Source organism: Maylandia zebra, linkage group LG11 (genome assembly GCF_041146795.1).
Source record: "Maylandia zebra isolate NMK-2024a linkage group LG11, Mzebra_GT3a, whole genome shotgun sequence".
Lineage (NCBI taxonomy): Eukaryota > Metazoa > Chordata > Actinopteri > Cichliformes > Cichlidae > Maylandia > Maylandia zebra.
In genome coordinates, this window is record NC_135177.1 from 36848515 (window position 1) to 36872244 (window position 23730).

At 42.3% G+C, this 23730-nt stretch overlaps 2 protein-coding genes and 2 long non-coding RNA genes across 4 annotated transcripts; 3 read left to right on the plus strand and 1 right to left on the minus strand.

Annotated features, from left to right (window-relative positions):
- The first annotated feature begins 1651 nt into the window (after positions 1 to 1651).
- Positions 1652 to 3115, plus strand: LOC143420981 (uncharacterized). Its single transcript, XR_013100718.1, has 3 exons — positions 1652 to 1740; positions 2016 to 2069; positions 3030 to 3115. It is a non-coding gene; the product is annotated as an uncharacterized LOC143420981 (long non-coding RNA).
- A 47-nt stretch (positions 3116 to 3162) lies between these two features.
- Positions 3163 to 4614, plus strand: LOC143420982 (putative C-type lectin domain family 20 member A). Its single transcript, XM_076889621.1, has 4 exons — positions 3163 to 3386; positions 3472 to 3798; positions 3869 to 3966; positions 4357 to 4614. Exons 1-4 carry the CDS (start codon positions 3278 to 3280, stop codon positions 4492 to 4494), a joined length of 672 nt encoding a protein of 223 aa, XP_076745736.1. The 5' UTR covers positions 3163 to 3277; the 3' UTR covers positions 4495 to 4614.
- A 4205-nt stretch (positions 4615 to 8819) lies between these two features.
- LOC101476114 (uncharacterized) lies at positions 8820 to 12364 on the plus strand. Its single transcript, XR_191752.3, has 3 exons — positions 8820 to 8955; positions 11623 to 11893; positions 12003 to 12364. It is a non-coding gene; the product is annotated as an uncharacterized LOC101476114 (long non-coding RNA).
- Positions 12365 to 13847: 1483 nt separating this feature from the next.
- Positions 13848 to 22553, minus strand: LOC143421171 (uncharacterized). The gene is made up of 3 exons (XM_076890325.1): positions 22368 to 22553; positions 17179 to 17307; positions 13848 to 15049 (listed from the first exon to the last, which is right to left on the minus strand). The coding sequence occupies exons 1-3, from the start codon at positions 22377 to 22379 to the stop codon at positions 14879 to 14881; spliced, it is 312 nt and encodes a 103-aa protein (XP_076746440.1). The 5' UTR covers positions 22380 to 22553; the 3' UTR covers positions 13848 to 14878.
- Between the last annotated feature and the right edge of the window lie 1177 nt (positions 22554 to 23730).

Genomic DNA, 23730 nt, shown 5'->3' on the forward strand with positions numbered 1-23730 from the left:
AATTCCTGTCTGTGTACAGATTATTCTTCCCACACGTGTGTATTCATTAAAAATCATTGTTTGACCAAGAGCTTCTGGACCAAGGGTGGTTTGTACTCTCCTTCCTCAATTTTGAACCTTAACAACGGCTTCCTTATTCTGCCTCCAAATTACTTGCCAAGTGTAAAAAATCTTGTATTTTCACTCAGGAAGTGAGCAACATCATGTGACCTTGGAAGGGGTGGGGCTACATGCATTTACACAGAAGCGTGGAGCGAGGAAGAGCCTGTTTCACCTGTGAGCTCAGTAAAAGGAAAGGATGAGTTTGGGCCCAGCAGCAGAAAAATTCCACTGAGTGAGCAGGAGTGTAATCATCATCGTCATATCCAAGGTGGAGCACCCACCCCCCTCCATCCATCCTCCGTTTACACTGCCCCTGCATCACGAGCACTGAGACACTACAGTGAATAAAGTTAAGGTGGACTCCCCATGTTACTTCCCTTCTTTTCATGCCAAATCTGTTGAGGGGCGCCTTAATTTAACTATCTATATTAAATTTTGTGTAACAAACTGGGATATTTAGAATAAAGCTATATATCGGAGCTACTTTATTATATTTTGTAACTTTGTAGCATATTATATTTTATTTATTGATTGTATTGGAGGAACTGTGACCACATTATTTCCTCTGGTATTAATAAAGCATTTTGATTCTGCTACCTCTGCAGCTCATTAGCTGCGCTCATTTAACCTGACTGAGCGTGACCAGTAGAAATAAAGGATCGAACTCAGTAATTCCTGGAAACCAGATCTTTGTTCAGCGTCAGCAAACCAGCAGCTTAGCCTGTAGCTGATGACTAAAAGGACCCACAGTGCTCAAACTGCACCTTTTTCATGATCCAGGGCAGGTCTGGCTTCTTCTTTCAGTGAAATTTAGTGGTGACTTTAAAATCAGTGCATTTTATTTGTCTGTGACTGAGCCTCCATCTTTGGGAGTGGTGCTGTGTGAGACTCTCAAAGCACGTTTTGCACTTTTAGAGGAGATGCACTAAAACTGTAACATCATTAAAAAGACGCTGAAGCCAAACAAACATAGAACAAAATAAAAACTGTTTGTTCTCTATGATTGGAACTGACATGTGAAATGTGTCGGGTTGTGTCGTCATCATCACTGATTTGTTTGGAGGAGTCGAGCTTGAACGCTCTTTTGTCCCAATTCTAATAATGACAACATTATTCAAATAAGACTGAAGTGGTCGGGCAGAGAATCAGCGCTGTATCCATGCAAACACATGCACAGCAAGCAAACCTCGGCCTTGGATTCAAATGAAGACGCAAACATTTCCAAGTGCGTCCATCTTTGCTGATGATGCAGCAGACACGCTGACCTCCAGTCAGGAGGAGGAGCATGTTCTTCCTCTCACAGACACTGAAGCCTGAAACCGAACGGCCCGTTTACTGCGTTTGACCTCAGTCCCAGTTTCATGGTTCGACGCCTGTGACCTCGTTTAGCTCCAGTTCACAGCCCGTTCTGCCAGACGTCAGTCTGTTTGCATCTGTAATAACTTTGAATAAGTCATCTTCAGTTAAACGACTCTGAGCATCTTTAATCAAATGCACTTTAATGAACACTGGGCTGCTTTCTAAAAAACCACTTTTACAAAGTCTCTGATGGACGTGGGAGGAGGAGCGAGGATGACATTTATATCAGATGAAGAGTTCTGACTGTGTCACAGCTGCACAGACGTCTCATCGTGTCGGGTATGTTCTGCATATGTTTGGTTTATTTGATAATCTCACACATTCATTGTCTGGTATTCTAATAAACAAAATGATGATAATTGAAGGAAGACAACATTTTTAAAGTTGAACGTTTCAAATGTTGAATATGTTTGATAGTTTTGTTTGAATGATTAGATTAGATAGAAATGGAGTGAATGACAGAGACAGCTGCCTCTTTGTTGATGCTGCTTTAAGTGTTATGATTAATAATGAACGAGCAGCTGCAGATGAGATTCATGAGGACGTCTTCACAGTTTTTCAGCTCTCAGTCATGAAGAGGTGTGGACTGATCCTGCTGCTGCTCTCAGGTCTGTGAACTCATCTCAGTCGCCTCATTTACAGTTTGAATAAAACTTTTGATGTCAGAAAATCAAAGAAAGCACAAAGTGAACTGCTCCATAGGGATTATTTTAAAGGTGTCTGTAAACGAGCTTCAAGCAGTCACAGGAACACTCGTACAATCTCCAAAGACCTTTGTCATGTCAACTAAACTTCTAAAGGTTTCTTTGGGTCCAGTTAGAAGTTTGATTGACAGTCTAATGGTCGGTAGTTTGTAAGAGTTTGTATAAAGTGAAGTAAAAGAGTAAAGAAAGAAAGGAGGGAAGAGTCAGTGCATGAACGTGGCTGTTTGTGTGCACTGCTGAGAAAAACACGTCTTGATTTTATTTTCTGTGTAGAAATCTGACTGAAAGCCTGAAACGCTGCAAACCCGTCAGCTCGCTGAAAAAGATCCTGACTGCTTTTACCACGTCCGTGTGCACGTTAGAGCAGGGCGATATGGCCAAAAATATTTATCATGATATTTCATTTTCTTATTGTTGCCTAACATTGTACCGGTATTACCGTGAACGGTATAATATGGCCCAGCCCTAGTGCACGTGTTGTTCAGCTTTGAGAGCCACTAACACGTCGTTTTCCTTCATTGTGCACACTGAAGAGGAAAAATCGTCCAAATACATGTGCAATAAGGCCAGAGTGAAAAACAAACTTAGCACTGTTAAAGCAGCTTTTTAAGCTGATGTGAGAGTTTCGCCCTGGAGCAGGAAACCAGTGTGTAGGTGTCCACAGGCACCGTAAAACAGCTTTTAACCAGTACACGAGTTACACATCCTTTGAAGGACACATATATTAACATATATTCACGTCTTTAAAGATGTCAACAAAAAGTTTGCGTTGTGGTAGCATGTAAAGAATTTATTCTCCTGATGACTAAAATAGTCGAGCTGAGGTGAGTCTGTGACCGCGCTGACTGACTCGTGTCCTCTCAGGTTACGTGATGGTCTGCCATCTTCAGTCTGATCAGTTAGTCAGACAGCTCCACCTGGTTGACCTGCAGAAGTCCTGGAACGATGCTCAGCAATACTGCAGAGATAAGTACATTGACCTCGCCATCGTTAACAGCTCAGCTCTCATCCAGGAAGCCCAGAAAAGGGCGGGGAGCACCGAGGCGTGGATTGGACTCTCCAAAGACTGGACCTGGTCTCAAACTGGTCCAGTTCAGTCATCCTGGTTTAACATGTGGTCACCGGGACAGCCAGGGACTGATGAGTGTGTGATAATAACTGGATCTGGATCATGGTTCACAAGACCGTGCTCAGCTACTTATTACTTTGTCTGCTATGACGGTGAGTGTTTCAGACTTTGGTACCAGGGTTTGACAAACTGAACATTTTAGCTGCAGGTTTGAATCCGTCTGATCTTTTGTTTCAGCTGCGACTAACAAACACATCCTGGTGAAGAACTCAATGACCTGGTCTGATGCTCAGTCTTACTGCAGACAGACGTACACAGACCTGAGCACCATCACCAACACGCAGGACAACAGCCAGGTCGCTTCTATGATGCCATCTTATTATGAAGTCTGGATTGGACTGTACAGAAAATACTGGACGTGGTCAAACTCGAGCACAGCCTCCAACCTGCCGTGGGGGCCCGGGCAGCCTGATAACAGCGTAAACTGTGCCACAATAGTCGGATCAACAGGCTCCTTCAACAGTCATAACTGTGATGACCAACGCCCCTTCCTCTGCTCCAGAGGTGAGTCTGTCCTCTGTGTTTCTGCACAGTCTGGTCCTCCTGGGCTCATCGGGCTTTTCTTTCTCTGCAGATGTCAAACCTTCAGCCTTGAGGTCAGTGAAGGTTCAGCTGAGGGCGGGATCTGCAGACCTGAACGACCCCACAGTGCAAGAATCCATCCTGCAGCAGGTCAGAGGTCACACGGGCCCCGATACAAGGAACAGACCGCTATAACTACTGTGAAATGATAGAGAGCAGTGAGTCTGTGCAGGTTCAGGGACACGTGACAGCACACAGCTGCAGAGATACGGGGCTCGTTTAATGCAATCCCATCCATTTGTATTATTTAACCTTTTTAACTGGTAACTTGAAGAAGTCATTTAATTTCAGATTACTGTGAGGAGACGAAGTGAACCAATGACAGGCAATGAGGCCTAATTCCAGACTTCAGTTTCATCCCCAGCCAGTTCATTTAGTTCATTTCCCCCAGAAACAGCACCAACAACGTTTTCTGCTCACTACAGAAACAACGGCTGATTAATGAGGAGCTTCTGTTAATGTGTGAAAACTGTGTTTCAGGTGAGGGAGAAGCTGGTGGAGCAAGGAGTCACTGAGGAGGTGAAGCTGAGGTGGAGGATGCAGCCTGATGGGAAGGTTTTCCACAGAGAGGAGGAGACAGCCGCTTACAGTGAGAAGGAAGACTGTGGGTCGGTTTAGTCTGAACGTTATTGGCTGATGTTCCTCAGATGATCTGCTGTGTAATTCAACTTATTTCCATCTCTGTACTCTGACTGCTGGACTGTAACAGTGTAGTTTTGCATGACTGACAGTTGGAAATCATCCTTCTTTATCCTAAGCTCAGATCAGAGTGTCTGATGAGCTGTTTTATGCCTCTTTGTCTCTTCTGATTGGTGAAGCTAAAGTTTGCAGGTGAGCGGGTGGGCGGACCTTCTGTGTCTCAGATATAAATGTTCATGATATCCTGTCTCTACATATGAAAGTTCAAGAGGAGAAAAAGGTGAAACTGAGTGTTCAGAGCAGCCTGATGTCTGAGCTTTTTGACTTCATACTTTATAGTTCAAATGAGCACCCAGCAATATAACAGTAGATATGCCGTATATGTCAGTGAATCGGGCATTTATGCTCTCTATTATGATATTAAATATACATTTTTCTGTCTCAGAAATGTCTCTGCTGCTGTTTGATTCTGTAAACTACAGTCATGGCTCTGCATCCATCTTCATTGTAAACTCTATTCAATAAAGTCTATTGATATTTTATTGTCCTGTCAGAACTTTCAGTTGCTTCATTTTTATGCTCTTATTTTGAATTTGATGCAGTAACACACATCATAAAGGCTGAGACAACATGAAGTTTAATGCTAAACAATAAGAGTCTCACATACAGTGAAGCTGATTGGCGGGACAGCAGTCACATGACTGGCTATGAAATCCCAGACAGACAATCCAACAGTTTGTGAAACATCTGAATGTAAAATGCTGAAAACTTCTGCTGCTCATCTGTTCACAGAAAAATCTGTGAAAGTGACGAGACGGCTGTGTGACGGTGATTTTCAAAATAAATTCAGATCAAATATTTTCTGTTTTAAAACACAAAGTGTTTCACAGTCTGATAAAACTCCACATCAAGACTAGAGTACCTGTCCACACAGCGGTGCATTCACTGCTGCACACACACACACACACACACACACACACACACACACGCACACACACACACACACACACACACACACACACACACACATTAGAGGAACAAAAGCCAAAAACAACAGGAAACAGATTAAAGCTCATCTATAAAATGAGTTTCCAGCAGTCGCTGCCCTGACATGGACATGGCTGATGTGTTTACAGATTCTGCACTGTAAAAAATGGCAGTGACATATAAACCATGTAAAATCCCTACAGAAATGTATAGTAAACCCCAAAACATATTTTTCCTGTTTCAATTCAATTCAATTTTATTTATATAGCGCCAAATCACAACATAAGTCGCCTCAAGGCGCTTCATAGATACAGAGAAAAACCCAACAATCATATGACCCCCTATGAGCAAGCACTTTGGCGACAGTGGGAAGGAAAAACTCCCTTTTAACAGGAAGAAACCTCCGGCAGAACCAGGCTCAGGGAGGGGCGGGGCCATCTGCTGTGATTGGTTGGGGTGAGAGAAGGAAGACAGGATAAAGACATGCTGTGGAAGAGAGACAGAGGTTAATAACAGATATGATTCAATGCAGAGAGGTCTGTCTCAATCACAGTGAATTTTTGTAAACTATTAAACAGAATGTTTTTGTTACATTTACAACATCAATGTGTGATTATAATCAAATTTATTTGTTAAAACTACAAATATTGGGAACAAAAACAGTGAAATACTTTAATATTATAACAAAACAATTATGTTAATTTGACATGCAAATATTGTAAAAACTATAGTTTTAGTCAGTTGTTTTTAAAATACACGAATTATATGTAAGTCACTTTACAAGTTTATACCGTAGGCCTGTAACGGACCTACTTTAAACATGATTCATGAAATTATGCAAATTCAGGTATACGGCTAATAAAAATGTATTCACAGAAAATATCATTGTGAACTTGAGAGGTTACTTCTCTATTTTTATGCTATACAAAAATATGCAATTATAATGACATTTTTTAATTATTCAGGCTATTTGCAGCCTATTGTACAGTAACCTATAAGAAATTATTTATCGATAGCCTAAGTAAAACTTCTGTTCAGTCGTAATCCTTATATTCTTTATGTTTCTTTTAATTGTAATGTGATACTTAGACTAGACTACTGTTTTTGGGTTAGGTCAGCAATGTATCATATCACAGGCTAAACAACCTAACGGTGCCTTCCATAGGATGTCTATGGTGCCTCCTCTCCACAGAGCTGTAGGCTACTGTAGCCTGCACTGAGTGCCTCCACCTCCACCATCATCCCCATCGCCAAGAAGACAGCTGTGGCCAGCCCAAATGACTACAGGCCTGTTGCACTTACGCCTGTAGTGATGAAGTGCTTTGAGAGACTGGTCTGTCAGCACATCAGGGCCGGTCTGCCTCCCACTCTGGACCCCCACCAATTTGCCTACAGGACAAATCGTTCCACCGAGGACGCTATCACCATAGCGCTCCACACTGCACTGAGTCACCTGGAGCACCGAGGAAGCTATGTGAGAATGCTCTTTCTGGACTTCAGCTCAGCATTCAATCATATCATCCCGGAGATCCTGGTCCAGAAACTGTCTCACCTGGGACTCTCCACCCCCATCTGCCTCTGGATCAAGGACTTCCTGACAAATAGACCACAGTCTGTCAGACTCGGCCCCCACCGGTCCAGCACCATCACACTCAGCACCGGGTCTCCACAAGGATGTGTTTTGAGTCCCCTCCTGTTTACACTCTCCGACTGCTCCCCTACCCATCTCTCAAACACCATCATAAAGTTCGCGGATGACACCACAGTGGTTGGACTCATCTCAAGGGGGGATGAGTCAGACTACAGAGATGAGGTCAACAGACTGACTGAGTGGTGTTCAGTTAACAACCTCCAACTGAACACCACGAAAACTAAAGAACTTATCTTGGACTTCAGGAAGGGCAGAGCAGACCCGGCCCCACTTTACATTCACGGGAGCTGTGTGGAGAGGGTACACTCCATGAGGTATCTGGGCGTGCAGATATCTGATGACCTCTCCTGGACTGCAAATACCACGGCGGTGGTTAAAAAGGCCCAGCAGCGTCTCCACTTTCTGAGAGTGCTTAGGAGGAACAACCTGGAGGAGAGGCTGCTGGTGACATTTTACAGAGCCACCATAGAGAGCATCCTAACGTACGGCATAACAACATGGTATGCAGGGTGCTCAGCTGCAGACAGGAAAGTACTGCAGAGGGTCATCAACACAGCCCAGAAGATCACTGGCTGCTCTCTGCCCAGCCTGGAGGTCACTGCAAACTCTCGGTACCTCAGCAGAGCTGGCAATATCATCAAGGACCACTCTCACCCCAGCAACCAACTGTTTGAACTATTTCCGTCAGGCCGACGGTACAGGTCACATAAAACCAGGACAAACAGATTCAGGGATAGCTTCTTTCCCAGAGCTATCACCGTAGTAAATAAGCACAAAAACAATTTAACCTATTCCATACCGTCACTGTCATTATATTATGCTGCTATTCATACTGTCATTATATTAATGCTGCTATCCTGTATATATTGTACATACTATTGTTTGAGTACTTACGATTGTTTTTTTTGTACTTTTAATATTTTACATTTATATTTATCATTGAAACTTGCACCAAGGGAGTGGCACTCCAATTTCGTTGTACTCTGTACAATGACAATAAAGGCTATTCTATTCTAGGAGCTGGGTTCTGGTTATATGGTGTTCTTGTCTGTATGTGTTTTTGGTGCCTCCCTTTTTGTATAGGTAGGCGGGGCAGTGAGTCACTGAACCTGGCACACCTGTTACTCATCAGCTGCATTCTTCAGAAGTGTTCTTTAGGAGCTACCTGACAGAAGACTAGTGTCCGAGTATTGACGTTTTTGGAGAGCCTGTAATTCTGCCCCTGCCTGCTGGAGCCGTTGGATTATTTCTGGTGACTGTAAGAAGTTTTGTTTCCTCCCCAGGATTTCGCCTCGTCTGGAGGTTTTGGCAATAAACAGTACCAAGTAAGCTCTCTGTAAAGTCTACTTTAAGCTTTTCTCGGTTATCGGTTATCATTTTTTTAGATCGAGTGCACCTGTGTACGTGTGTGTTTCCGTCACCTGCACGTCCTGGCTCCGCGTCCCCATTCATACTCTATTGTACATACTTTGTCCTTGTAAAACCTCCCCATCACTGTAAATAAACTGTCTTCACCGCAACTCTGCCTCCGTGCGTTCTGCTCCCTGGGTCCATCTGCATTTGACATAACACTGAGTGCGCCTAATTTTGAATGCGCATCTGTAGCTCGTCTCTGATTGGATAATGACGTGAGGGCGGGAGGAGCGGGAGAAGAGCTGCTAGTTCACGGCTACAGCTAACGAACCAGCAGCGTGCACAGTCTGCAGAGTGGAGAGAGAACAGAAAACGTCGAGCTTTTACCAAGGACGTTTTTAGGACAAATCACAAATATGCGATCTGTGGTTCATCTGAAAGTTTGCACGGTAAGTTTAACATCTAGGCTACTTTTTTCGAGACCAAAACATCACTAGCACCAGTTGATATTTAGACTAATACTTGATAACTTGGCGCTAGCATGCTAGTTCAGCTGAAAAGCACTGGCAAACTTTTTAAATACTAAAAATGGTCACCTGCGTCTTTTGTAAAAAGATATTGGTCACATTAAGAGGCTGTGTACAGTAGGGCTGCTCAATTAATCGAATTTTAATCACGATTACGATCTGGGCTTTCAACGATCATTAAAAATGACTGAGCCGATTATTGGCCCCTCCCTCATTTATCCGCGACACCTTAAAGGCCGGTCCGTGGGGCATAAACCGGTCCGTGGGGCATAAACCGGTCCGTGGGGCATAAACCGGTCCGTGGTGCAAAAAAGGGTGGAGACCGCTGATTAAGAGGACCCGAGGGAAGCTCGGAAAGCTAAGCAGAAGTTATTTGGAGAGGAGAGTGACTGCCGTTGGTTGAAAATAGAGGTAAAAAAAACTTCAGTGGTGTTGCACACTATTTTATATTATTTTTTTAAAGTCATTATTCAATACGTTGTCATCGTTAACCCTTTAAAGCCGGTCAGAGCAGCACGCTCCGTTTTGTGTAACAATTTTTAAATCCCTGTAGAACCTGAACCGTGTAAGCTAGCGCAATAATTTGTTTTGCATATGAAACCGGAGGAGTTGTACTTACATCTGATGCCATCAGCTTGTCCTCGGTCACGGTTTCCTTCCACATAAAGCTTTGCAAAACTTGCATAAAAAGCGCTTGCAGGAACAAAAACATAATATTCCAGAAACACGCTTTGTGATCCGATCAGCTGTTCATAACACTTCCCACAGTGAAACAGAGTCAGCAGTGTTGCCAACTCCTCAGTAAGGAAAATCGCTATTGGTTGTCCTAAAAGTTGCTAGAAGTCGCTAAATGACGTCATCACCAAATTTGCATAATAGGTCATGCTAATATAATTGTAACCTATGTTGTTGGAGAGAGAAATAACATCGTGGAAGAGACAAAGTGAGTAAAAAAACGTCCTAAATGCATTTAGAATTTATTTAGAACTACAAATTAAATTTCTTTTAGCAATTATTGTTTTTTTTAAATGTCACAATTCCAACCCTGCTCCTTTACCCGGGCTTGGACCGGCAAAAGTGACCCGAAATAGGCACTCTGGTGGAGTTACTTTGTGTGTGTGTGTGTGTGTGTGTGTGTGTGTGTGTGTGTGTGTGTTTATAAGTAGTTTTAAACCTTGTGATCCACAAAACAGCATAAGAGTAAAAGAAGAACTGTGTTACAGCACCCGCTGCTTGTTGAGAGTAAAAGCAATAAGGGCTTTCACGTCTTTTTTTTTTTTTTTTTTTAGCGGGTCTGAAAACTTGCTAAATATAGCGACAAAGTTGGCAACACTGGAAGTCGCGAACTATCGCATGTGCGCCATTTCCTGCCCGAAACCGGAAGTGACGTCATTTTCGCGGAAATGTAGTTTTTTACTTGTAGGCCTTAATTGCCTATACTGGTGTTTTTATAAGTCATGTTTGACTCTATACTTTTCTGAATAGTTTCTGTGATGCTTAGAACTCGAATTGTACAGCTGGAAATGGTTTATTTTGATGCACCTGCTGTTGTCTTTGCAAATTTGCATCATAGGATTGTTTTTTCGTTTTTCCTGCAGTATATAAAAATTGGTGTATCTCCAAAATAAAACTATGAAGACACTCAAAATAAATTTCCTGCTGTTGTAAACTATTTTTTGCAACTTTTTTTGTATTTCAAGTTTTGAGGGATAAACCTCTTAAATTTCTCCAAGTAGAAATATATGTAAAAAAACCAAAAACGATTTTCAATTTTTTTGTAGTTTATTGTACTTTTTTGCAATTAATGTAATTACTATGGACTTAATGCATACATATTATTACAATATGGGCTATAACAGTTGTATTGATGTATAGCAACTTGAAATGCTCCCACAAATGGCACTACAGCATGTTTAAAAAAAAATAAAATAAAATAAATAAAATAAATAAATAAATAAATAAATAATAATAATATAAGCTCTGGCGGACTTGGTTCTATAGTAGGTCGTAAGGGTTAAATATCGTCAAATAATCGAGATCTCAATTTCAGTGAAAATAATCGTGATTATCATTTTTGCCATAATCGAGCAGCCCTAGTGTACAGTGGTCCTTCATTTATGGCGGGAGTTACGTTCTAAAAATAACCCGCCATAGCTGAAATCCGAAGTAGCCAGCTTTATTTTTTACAGTTATTATAGATGTTTTAAGGCTGTAAAACCCCTCACTACACACTTTTCTCAGACAGACATGAACATTTCCACACTTTTCTCTCTTGTTTAAACTCTCAAGTTCAAACCTTTGTAGAAAAATGAGTCCAGTATTATAGAATGGTTGCATGTGTTTACAAAAAAGAAGAAAGTGTAGGAAGCATAAAGCATGTTCCCCAGATGGTATTAATGACATGTACAATCTCACCCTCAGCCCCCAAATTACAGTACAGATTATTAAGAAAACTCACATAAAACCATGTCATCTGCTAATTCAGCCACTGATACGCCAGAGAATGATAGTCAGTCTTATCTCAGAAATATGTGTCTCTTTTACCTTAAACTGCAAGGACAGCTGCTAATTCCTGCCTCTATAATACAGATTACTTGGATTTGAAGGGGAAAAGGTCTTCTGGACTACATGACCACAGTTGGTGTCAGCAAAAGCAAGACGTTCCTTCAGACTGATGCAAGGCTTCAGAGGATACGGGGACGGCAGAGTGGCTGCTCAGATGATGTGAAAGAGGTGGTCCTGCTTCTGCTCAGCTACTTTGAAGAGAAGGAGTCCATGCTTTTCCATGTAGAAGATGCATGTCTGGCAGATGAGGTGCAACTGGAGCAAGTGTCTCTGACACCCACGATTATTGTCTTTGGTAAGTCTGTTTCATAGCTCTCTCTCTCTCTCTTTTTAATTGCACTGTTTATAGAATCTCATGTACTGCAGTGCTTATTAATATAACCTGTTAAATAATTTGTTCTCAGGTCAGTCCTGCTATTCCTTAAGATGATACATGCTGAGTCTTGATCGGAACCTCGTCAGCACAAACATATCCTCATTCATTTCTGCACTGTGCATCGTGTTCGGGAGCTACTACAATTTTAACATCCATTATCTGAGCTGGCTTCCACTCTGGAGGTTCTTCGAAGGTGAGCAAATGTCTTTCTTATTTCTCAGACCTGAGAATCTCGCGTTACAACAATTGTGATTGAGACTCTGAGATCTGGAGTCTGGCTCTGACTCTTGGCTGGGTTTGGACCCGAATTAAGACTGTTTTTATAAAATAACAGTCTTTATTTTTCCTTTTCATAATGATCATGTGTTTTGAATAATTGTATTGTTTGTTATTTTCTCTTTTACCGTGGGAGGGGCTTTCATGAGAATGAAATGAATAAATTTTTTTATTTTTTTATTTTTTTTTTTATTTTTTTTTTTTTTGCGAGAATGTCTCACGACAGTGACGCAAGCGAGTGCGACGTTCGTGACAACAGCTGTGTGCAGATCAACAATGGATCACATATCGAGTGCAGAGAGAGTATGAGCGTGCAGCGTTTAAAGCGTGGAAGCACTGACCTTACTTTGAATTTGATTCCATAAAAAGTGACTAAAACATTAGTGTCCGCTGTGCGTGGGAAGAAAACTTCTTTTTACAGCGAAAAAAACCCCCAAACGTCCGAGCAAGCACCGAGTAGCTACGATGTAATGGGAAACTCACAGAGAAACTCGCAGATTCTTCAACTGACATGACTGCTGCAACTCGCCTGCCCCACTCCTGCTAAACAGGTGAAAATAGATCAACAGGACCACTGAGTCTATTTGAAAGACTGAGTGTAAACACAAAAAAATATTTTATTTTATGTGCAGAAAATAGGTTTAAATGTTAAACAAATTTCTTCCAGTCAGAGAATGTTGTATATAATTTAATGTTTGCTTGATGCATAAAGTTAGATGAGTAATAAATAAATAAAACTAGTTTTAAAAACCATCTGATTACATTTTGTATGATGGATTATGCAGAAAAAGTAGAATTGGGCTGAAAGATCTATCGCTTTATCACCTCTTCAGGTTGTAACTAAAAAACTAATTACTTTTGAAAATAAGTATCAGTAAAGTAACAGGATTACTTTTGGGGGGAACTAATCAGTAATTAGTTACTGATTGCATGGCGCCATCTGCTGGCCAAACCTTCACATTGCACTACAAGAATAAAGACGATGTAGTGTGCATCCTGGTAACTGTGGCTTGTTTACAGACTCTAATATACTGTGTGGAAATGTACAGAAGATTGTTTGTTTTGTTGCATTCAGTAAGACCTGAAATTAGAGACTGCACTTCTATACAGTCAGATTTCTTCCAACCAGACCAGCTGCCCCCTGCTGGCCTGTAGAAAGAATGCAGATTCAAAGCTTCACGTTCAGATGCGCCAACGTCCATTCTTTTTTTTACAGCTTATTTGTGACTTGGCCGCCATAGCAGTGGGTATCAGTGTGTTTACAGTTTTGTTTACATGTGAACAAAAAGAAGAACAGGACTGTAACTACATGCAACCAAAGACGTGATTGGTCAATGCATGTGGACTACAAATAAATATGTATATAAATGAATAAAAGCATCTTTCACCATTTTTGTTCATTTAGCCAATAAGTCATCCTCTGCCCGCTGTGTCCACAAAGGACGTGTCCACCTATAGGGCTCAGCAAACTCCAACCGCTCCACCACTGAGGATGTAGGCCCATCCTTCCTGTCCACTCAGTGAGCCGATACACACCAACGTTGATTTTCTCACAAATAATTATTCTTATAAAAATAATTCAGTCGGCACACCGCAGTAGGTTTGTTATACTAAAAGCAGTCACAGGTTTATTAACATTGAGATGATCAGATGGTTTACAGTCAATAAAAACATGTTAGTAATATTCAGAGTGAATATAAATGATGTTAAAAACAAAACATCACAGTTTCAGCTAAGAGATGAAGTCTAAATGAGAAGTAATTTATAAGATTGTGTTAACTCCAGGATTACATTAAAAAAGACATTGATTAGCTAAAAACATCCTTGTTCCATGTTTTTGTTAGAGTGCAGTCATGTCGGTGACCTTTCCCTCTGCTCGACTTCACCTACGGAGGACCAAAGCTGACTTCATGAAAATAAAGTAATACAGCTGATAAAAACGACTCATATAAAACACTTTGAAATACAAACGAAAAAAATACACAATTTAATTCCTTTTAAATACTTTTTCATGGTCTGTGTTCATCATTTTAAATTCATGTATTAACTTTAGAGAACCTTAAATATTATTTCAGTATTTTATGATTCGAGATCAGTTTGAGTCAGACTTCAACTTCCATACAAGCAGAACAGTGACTATAATTCTCCTTTTATCCATTTTCCCTATTTCATGTTGTGTTATTTTAGTATTATTATTGATAAATTTACTATTTGAGTATTTTGTGGACATATTATTACTCATTTGTTACTTTTCAGTGTTACATATATTTTGCGATGTATTTGGTCAAGAACGTCTTAGCTCTGTAAATCGTTTTCATTTATGAAAGTTTAAATTATATTTATTTCTAAACACATGTTGTCATTTACAAATGTGTTTATTCATTTGGCCTGTTTGTTTTTCAACAAGTCACCTTTGGTCCTCCGTATATTCGGTGGGTTTGAAACAGACTGCAGGTTATAACTCGTCTTTAATGCAAACAAAGTTTGAATATCACCAATAAAACTCTTCTTCTTTTGTGTCTTCATGTCCCACTGTTACCCTGCAGCGCCCCCCTGTGGTCTGCACAGAGAAACCCGGCAGGTGTGGTGTTTCTGGGCTCAGGTGTGGTGGCGTTTTGGCTTCAGAGCTCACTGCAGCAGGCAGGTGCACTTAGTGCCTTTCTCTTTGTGCATGGTGCCGAACAGCTGAAGGGCCTGGTTGTTGATCAGCTTCCAGAAGTTGTCGAAGGAGATGTTCTGGCCGCTCTGCACACCCATCTGCTCCAGGACCTTACCCAGGCCTTCTTCATTCTCCACCGTCTGCAGGCAGGAAACAGCAAGTCAGTCAGCACTGCTGGAAACACTTAGTGGAAACTCAGGGGAGCGTGATCTCAGGCACAAAGCACTCCACCAACTCTGGTCCAGAATAACAGAGAGGAGGATGTGACCTGCTTCATTACTGTTAGCATGAAAGAGTTTTATTTCATTTTTTTTTTTGCTTCTCTTGTATGCTTAAGCATCCATCCATCCATCCTCTTCCCATTATCCTTTTCAGGGTTGTGGGGGGGCTGGAGCCTATCCCAGCTGTAATGTTAATTCAATATTTTTAACATAATACTGACTCTAATCACTTTTTCCTTTCTTTTCATGCAAAGTGTGTTTTAAGCTTGTTTTAAGACTTTAAAAACAACGTTGAGCTGTCAGTGCACAAAGACTCGATTAGTCTGATTGTTACCTAACGTGGGACGTTCTGCTGACTGATGGCAGTTCGCTGAAGAGAAGCCCATAATTAAATCACCTCTGCGGCGCCCTCTGCTGTGCAGATGACTGCATTTACAGTTGGTTTCCAGGTGATGCAACAAAAAGCAGAATTCTTTACGACAACTTTCAGAAATATCATCAAACTTTAAGCTAAAGGAATCAGTTGCGTTGTCATTTCCAGAGATGGGCAGTAACGCGTTACTGTAATTCGATTGTTTTTCAAGTAACGAGTAAAGTAAGGGATTACTATTGCAAAAACTGTAATTAGATTACCGTTACTTTCCCGTTGGAACACTGCGTTACTAAAACCGTGATTTTTTTTTTTGATTTTTTTTGTTTTTGTTTTTTTTTTGTTTTTGTTTTTTTTGGGGAGAATGTCTCACGACAGTGACGTAAGCGAGTGCGACGTTCGTGACAACAGCTGTGTGCAGATCAACAATGGATCACATATCGAGTGCAGAGAGAGTATGAGCGTGCAGCGTTTAAAGCGTGGAAGTACTGACCTTACTTTGAGTTTGATTCCATAAAAAGTGACAAAAACATTAGTGTCCGCTGTGCGTGGGAAGAAAACTTCTTTTTACAGCGAAAAACCCCTAAACTTCCAACAAGCACCGAGTAGCTACGACGTGATGGGAAACTCACAGAGAAACTCGTGGATTCTTCCACTGACCGCAGCACACCTGCACCAGGGTAAAGCTCCGCCTACCCCACTCCTGCTTTACAGGTGAAAATAGAGCAACAGGACCGCTGAGTCTTTGACTTTATTTATTTTCTGCTGTGTTTCACTTGCATCTATTTGAAAGAGTGAGTGTAAACACAAAACTATTTTATTTTATGTGCTGGAATGTGCAGAAAATAGGTTTAAATGTTAAACTAATTTATTCAAGTCAGAGAATGTTGCAGATAATTAAATGTTTGCTTGATGCATAAAATTAAAAGATTAAAACTAATAAAACAAGTTAAAAAAAAAGAGACTTTTCCATTTGATTACATTTTGTATGATGGATTATGCAGAAAAAGTAGAATTGGGCTGAAAGATCTATCACTTTATCACCTATTCAGGGTGTAAATCGTGTTTTTAAAAAGTAACTAAGAAATTACTTTTGAAAATAACTAATCAGTAAAGTAATGGGATTACTTTTGGGGGGAAGTAATTAGTAACTGATTACTTTTTACAAGTAACTTGACCAACGCTGGTCATTTCTAATAAAAGCATGTTGGAGGATCAGTGTGAAATCTAGTTCGGTTGTAGACATGAAGGATTTTTTTATTTTAGGAATGATTTGATTGGGAGTATAAAAACAAAGTCTGTTTCTCAGTTGAAGCCCTCAGCGTGGACTGGGATGGATAAATAAGTGACAGAAAAATCTGAGTTTTGCTGACTTTGTTCCAAATAAGGTTTTAAACCCAAAGCACAACAAAAACACTTCAACTTCTACCATCTGTGCAGATTTCCCTTCAGGACTTTCTGAGGACTGTGTCTCCGTCATAACGTCTCTGATCTGCAGTGAGCATTCCCGAACACGTCAGACGTCACCGAGGACGCATATTATTCCAGCCCCCACGCTTAATTAACGAGGAACAGACGCATGTTCTCCTGCAGTCTGCTTACTTGGTTAAACAGCCTTTGTTTGGAGACCGAGTTAAATGATTTGTGATTGGAAGACGAGCTGTGATGTCATCAGTACCTTGGCAATTGCTGGCATCTGACTGGAGATCATGGACTGGAACTGGGTGGTGTTCATGGTCGGTCCGTTGTCTGCAGCTTTGTGAAACTCGGTGACCAACGTGTTGAGGGCCAACTCCAGCTCTGAGTACTGAAACAGGAGCAAAACAGCTGCTGTTAGCAATACTGTTATTAATCATCAGGAATCAATAATCAGTGAGAGACTGACAAAAGCTCTTGACCAAGAATTTTTAATTAACCGTTCTTTCTTTCTTAATAAAAAGGCAAAGATTACGTCTGAACCAGAGTCACATTGTTTCATATTCCTGGAAACTTTGTTCCCAAACGTAAAAATCAGTGAGAGCTGCTGATCGCTGATTTTAATCATCGTGAAAAATGTCAGGATATCAAGACAACATCTTGAAATCTGTTCCTGAGAGAAAATTGAGTGAAGACGAATACCGATGATAAACGTGTGTTTGACCATCTCATGTCAAACATGAACACTTTTACACTTTATTGAATGTAACAACAACCAAACTGCATGAAACCATCTTTGTAATAATAAAGAAGCCTCTCATGTCTGTCTGCTCTGTGTTGGTCCAGTGTTTGTGATCCTGATGATTTGAACTTTACTTATTGATGAGATAGCCTTTATTTGTCAGTTGCAGGTCTTTTGCCCACAACCGAGATGACAGACCTTGCCGACCGTACATATAATACAGAAACATCACATTGGGGAGACAGGTCAGGCCAGGTAGCAGGAAAAAACATTGAAATGTGTAACACAGAAGGATAATACAGGAATGCACAGATATCAACACACCATAGCACAACAAACACAGACAGCAACATGGGGAAGAGTTCCAGTGTGTACATCTGATCTGGGACCGCTGCAATCTTCGACTGCGCCTCCAGCTGACCCGATGTCCACATCAGAGGGGAGGTAAGCGTTGGAGGTGGCGTTGGATCCGGGGTAGGGAGGGTGATGCGTCGGTGAGTGCTTATCAGTATATGTCTGTGTGTGCGTGTCCATAGTTCAGCTGAGACAGTGTCCTTCGTCCTGCCAGGCTAAGTAAACAGTCTTCCAGCCAACCCAGGTGGCCTTGCATGGGATGGGAAGGAACAGACTCAACACAGTCGTCATCAGGGTGTTGTTGTTCGGCTCCGGCCTTGCAGCTGGTGCCAAAGGGGTATCCGCATGAAGTGATGGTATTTTTTACTTTAGTGCGAACAGCTCATATGAATTTCAAAGCAGTTCTACAGTCCAACACCGGTCTCTCAATCTCCCGTTGGAGAGCCGCGAGCTTCGCCATACTTGCGTTCTGTGATGTTGTCATTTCTTGTGCTCAAGGAGCCGATTCTGAGAACTCACGGCAGTGTGCCTCCCTGAGATGTCATCCAATTTGTGCCCAGAGATGTTATTCCGAGCGAGCCCTTCTGAGATGTATCCAGTCTGCAGTCAGAGATCTTATTCTGAGTGTTCACAGCAGCCGTAGCCTCTCCAAGATCTTATCCGTGCTGCACTCAATGGGCCCATTTTGAGAAACTCACGCCTCTCCCATCGCTTCAATCCCAGTGGGCAGCCTTGTGGGGGTTTGAACAGCTGGTTCCACTTTCTTAATTCTTCGACAAGTCAGGACCAAGCCAGCTCCGATCAGCCAGAACCCTGTTACCATGGTTCAGAATAGGTAGATATCTTCAGCACTCAGGCTCACCCGAGCCCAAACTTCTCGTTGAGGAAGGGGTGTCAGTTGCATTTAGGGACCAGTTGATCAAATCCATAATTCCTCTTTATGTTTTAGAAACAGACTGTGAGAGAGTGTTCCAGGGAAAAGGAATACAAAAAACACGAGACTAGACAAGGACATAAGCAGGGAAGATGAGGGAGAGGAGAAAAAGTGCGTCCGCCTCCTCCGAGAGCCAAAGAAGAAAGTCAGCAGCAGATACGAACATTTCCACACACAGTTCATCCTGCTGTAATTTTACAGGTGGGCTTCATCCCCGATGTTAGCGACAGCTTACAGATATAAAACAGATAAAGAACAATTGCTCTACCGCTCCACTCTGACGCCCTTCACCTGTCCTTCCTCTTCACCTGGATCTCATCCCTCAGTTGTCTGTGCATATATAACTGTGACGTTTCCTTAAACGTGTTGATTGGGACTTTGGGTCGCTGGTCTGTTAAATAAACTGGTTTCCTGTTCCCTCCATGACACATTCTGTTTCACCAAGCCTTTATCCAGCGCACATCAAACATGGCAGGTATGTTTCTGGGCACTCAGGGGTTTTCCTGCTTTAGGTTTTAAGTTTGCATCTGTTAGCAGTGCCTGCTCCACTCAGTGTGCGGGGAAGGGCTCTTTGTGACGACCTCCACTGACTTCTTACGCCCACAACCCCCACACTGACCCAAACTCTGACTTTAACCCTAAAACTGAGGCTTAACAGCCAGAATCTGTCCTGATACTCACCCTCTGTGACTGCAGCATCTGATGCATTTAAGGAACGTGTGTAAATTACAGCTACAAGTACACTAGTACTGTCAAATGGACTAAAACATGCAGGAGATTAGAAAGATATCTCTTTTCCTGGGTAACTACAGGGTGCAGCTAAATGACACACAAAGCTGGAATCTGAAGAATTTCTAGCATCACAGATCAGCGTCTCCAATCTGAGCGGGATGATGTTTCGTGTGATAAATCCAGCAGTGCTAAAGAACAGAGGCAGCGAGGTCTCTGCACACGTTTAAAGAAACAGGACGACCCAGCCACAGCGTGTTTCCTCACAAGCACCGGGGTTTTATTCCACCCTCTCTGTACAGACTCATTGTGTCAACACTGGATCTCTGCTGTTACTCATATGCGCCTCACCCCGTCACTAACAGGACGAGGATCTGTCAGCCAATCACAATCTGGACTGATAAGGTGCTCGATTTGATTTGAAATGTCCAATGTTCATATTGCAGTTGTTATGAAGCATTAATCATTTACTCCTGAGTGAGAGATCAGTCGTTACTCTTTAGTGGACAAAAATAAACCCATAAACTGACACAAGCTTCGATTTCTGCACCAAATCTTTTGATTTACGCTCTTCAGTAACAATATTAAGTTTCACACTGGGACAAATCATCCTGGATTTTATTTGTTCGCTACACAAAAATATTAACATCAGAAGTTTCCTCCGAGCTCGAAACTGATTAAGATTGGGCAGGATCACAAAAATAAGGGCAGTAATCTTTAAATTCTAATGAAACATAATGAGGTTCCTGCAGTGTGCGGGGCTGGGTTTGAGCTGTTTGGCTTTGCTTTGCCTCGGCCGAAGCAGAAAGTGTTAAACAGCTGAATGAGATCAGACCGAGCGGCCCTCTGAGGGCTCAGCTGCTGTTGTGAAAGAGGGCGGCGGCTGCAGAAGTCTGCCTGATCCCAAACCAGAAAAACTATTTCTCCTGCTTTAACAGGCGAATTAAAGAGAAAAGATGACTGAACACGAGCCGAGACTCAGAACGTGTCAACCAGCTTTTATGTGTTTTTACTCAGAGGGTCCAAACTGCTTCAGCTCAGTCCAGAGATCCTCTGAAAACCCACTTCATGCGATTGTCCAGCCTCCTTCACCCAGTTCATGTGAGCTGCTTGTGCATGGTGGGTGTAGCTGAAGCAGACGAGCACTTAAAGGGTCTGCTGTCGGCTCCACCTGTATTTTTGCATTCTCAGTCAGTTTAACCTGAGCTCAAATCTGCATCAGCGTTTGGTCCAAAGTAGAAGCTGAATGCAACACTGCCTCCCAGAGGCCAAATGCACCAACTACAGCTTCATTCAGGCGGATTTACAGCTTGTAATGGATTTCCTTCCATCCATTTTATTTTGCAGGAACTGCTGTATACTGTGTGCAGAAAAACAGTAGACATAAAACTAACTGTACAAATGATATCAGCTTGAAAACGAATAACGCCAACGCAGTGTGGGAAAGCCCCACTCTTAGGGCATAACGCCACTGCAGACGGGGCGTGGATGAGCAAAGTCAAATCCAGGCCAAAGCCCGGCTGCAGCACCAGAGGTCAGAGCAAAAGTACCAAAGCTCTGCTGGCTCCAAAGAAGAGTCAGTCAAGGTTAAACTTTAGAGCTGAAACAAAACAGTTTTAGTCTCTGTAGCTGATTTCCTCCTTCATCACAGATGAATAAAAAGAAATAAGAACTTATTTATTGGGTGAATTGACTTGTTGAGGCTCTAAGTTAGGGGCGTGGCTTCTTTGGCTGACAGGAGTCCACACAGCCGTCTGTTCGGCTTCACTGGACCTGTGGGCCGTGTTTTGGAGCATCTCTAATGTGGTTATCTGACCAACAACATGGCTGCTGTGTGGTTAGGTGTAACAACAGACTGAAGTCTGAGCTCCATTCTGATGAATGAAATTTCAGCAGCCAGTCAGCACGTACCTGTGCTCATGTTTTGCACCTGTACAGTTTATGAAAGCAGCTGCTGAACCAAGCTCGCTACATTTAGCTGATAACTCAGCGCTCTATGGTCAGGTCTGTCCCCAGAACCCCAAAGGCAAACATCACGTACTCAACAGGAAGAGCCAAAAGCCCAATGCCATCTTTTATGTACAGTCTGTTTAAAACTAAACCAAATGGGGAAGGTTTGCTGATACCATCAACCCACATTTATTTTATTCAAATTGAGCCAGGAAAGAAAAGTTTGACTAGAATTTCAGAGCTTCGGCTTCCAGTAACTGCTGTCCTTTATCTGCATGCAGCAGCTGCTTTCATTTTCAGGTCGCCGGCCTCATTATTTCACGTTTCACTGCGCTGCTTTCATTAAAGCGCCTTTAAGCTTATTTATAGAAAATAATCAGTCACACTGATGGAACATTAATTAGCCTTTAAGGTATTATAGTTCTAACCTGGGCTATTCTCATAAATATTACTTTTACTGTATTACTTTCAGAGAAATAAACTCTACGGAGACGCAAACACCGGACAGAGGAGAGAATCTGCACCTCTCGCACCTGGAAGTAAATCAATGTTCCCGTTTGATTCGACCCGTTTCCTTCATCTCTGTCTCACACATCCTCATAAACTTGATCATTTCTCTCTCCAGCAGCTTCATCGCGCAGCTCTGGGCGCCCGATCACACCCAGCAGTCCTGCGCTCCGCCCGCCGAGCCCGTCTCAGCCGATCGCTCTGATCGACCAGCCGGGGAGTTCGATTATCTTACCTGAGTCTCCATCTCAGAAGTTCGGTCCCAAAAAACGAGTAAAAAACAACAAGAACAACTAATAACTGAAAAACCACCGAAACCGAGGAGCACCGAGCGGAGAGTGCCGGAGGATTTACACGTTTCCTGCTGAGAGTCACACAAAGTCCTCCCACTCACCACACACACAGTGATACACGCGCGAATACACACCCACTGAACACACACACGGACGTGTGAGCCTCCGCTGCTTTCAGACCCTCTAAACTTTGTGTAACCTCTTTGTTTGTCAGCGCTGAGCTCTTATCAGCCCCACCCACACGCGCGCGCACACACACAGAGGGACGTGACCAGTCCAAACTGACAACTAACAGCAGCGTAAGATGAGCTTTCTGGAACAGCCTGTTCAGGTTTGTTCTCAAATTCTTATAATTGTTAATCAGTGGAGACGCGTCACAGGGAACTGGACCACACCAGCCGGGTGTGTCTTCGAGGGCCTGAATAAGTCATTCTTACGTTTAGAGTAAAAGCAGATCTCTGGCGGTGTTTCTGTTGGGACAGGAGAGACAAACAAGCGGCTCGGGGTCCAGATCCAGCCCGCCAAAGCGTCCGGTCCGCCCCTGGACGTTTTGCAAAGTGTGGAAGTTGCAGTGACGTCAGCGACGTTGTTTGTGTGCATAAATTGGCCAAATGACTGTGAATGCTACACGTGAGACAAGATGCTGATTGGACCAGCCAAACATAACTTTTATGCGTTTCCACTGTGACGTGTTTGTGAGATTCCACTCATGAGATTTCTCAGCTGTTTTTACAAAGATGACACATTAAATGATCAAAACTATTTGACAAAATACTTTCGGTTACCTGTGCTCAGGTGAACATCTTCAGATTGTTTAGCTACAGATAAGAGAACATAGAGGGTGGGTCTTATTTCCAGTTTTAAACGTGGTCCGTGAACTCGACTGAATCCTGTTAGAGGTGACAAATTAAAGGAAAAACTAACAAAGTTTGTTAATGTCACATATGCACCGCCTTAACACCGATTGTCCAAGTCTCTGAGAGTGGGTGGATGAACACCTTTCTTCCAAAAGATAAGGTGGAGTGCAGTTTTACACGCTGGCGGTCGTGGCGTCTACTGACATCCTGGAAAAGACCCAGATTCCCAGATGCTTTTAGCAAAAGTGCTTTATAAATAAACTTTATTCTGATCACTTTTGGATAAAACCAATAATTAACTTTATTTATTGGAAAGAACACAGCGAGCACAGTCCTGCTGTAAAAGATGATCTGAAGAAAAAAAGTCTCTGCTGTCTGAAACCATAAATCAAAAAAGGAAGACGCGTAATGATCGTGGCAGCAAGCAGGAAGCAGTAAGTGTGGTCAG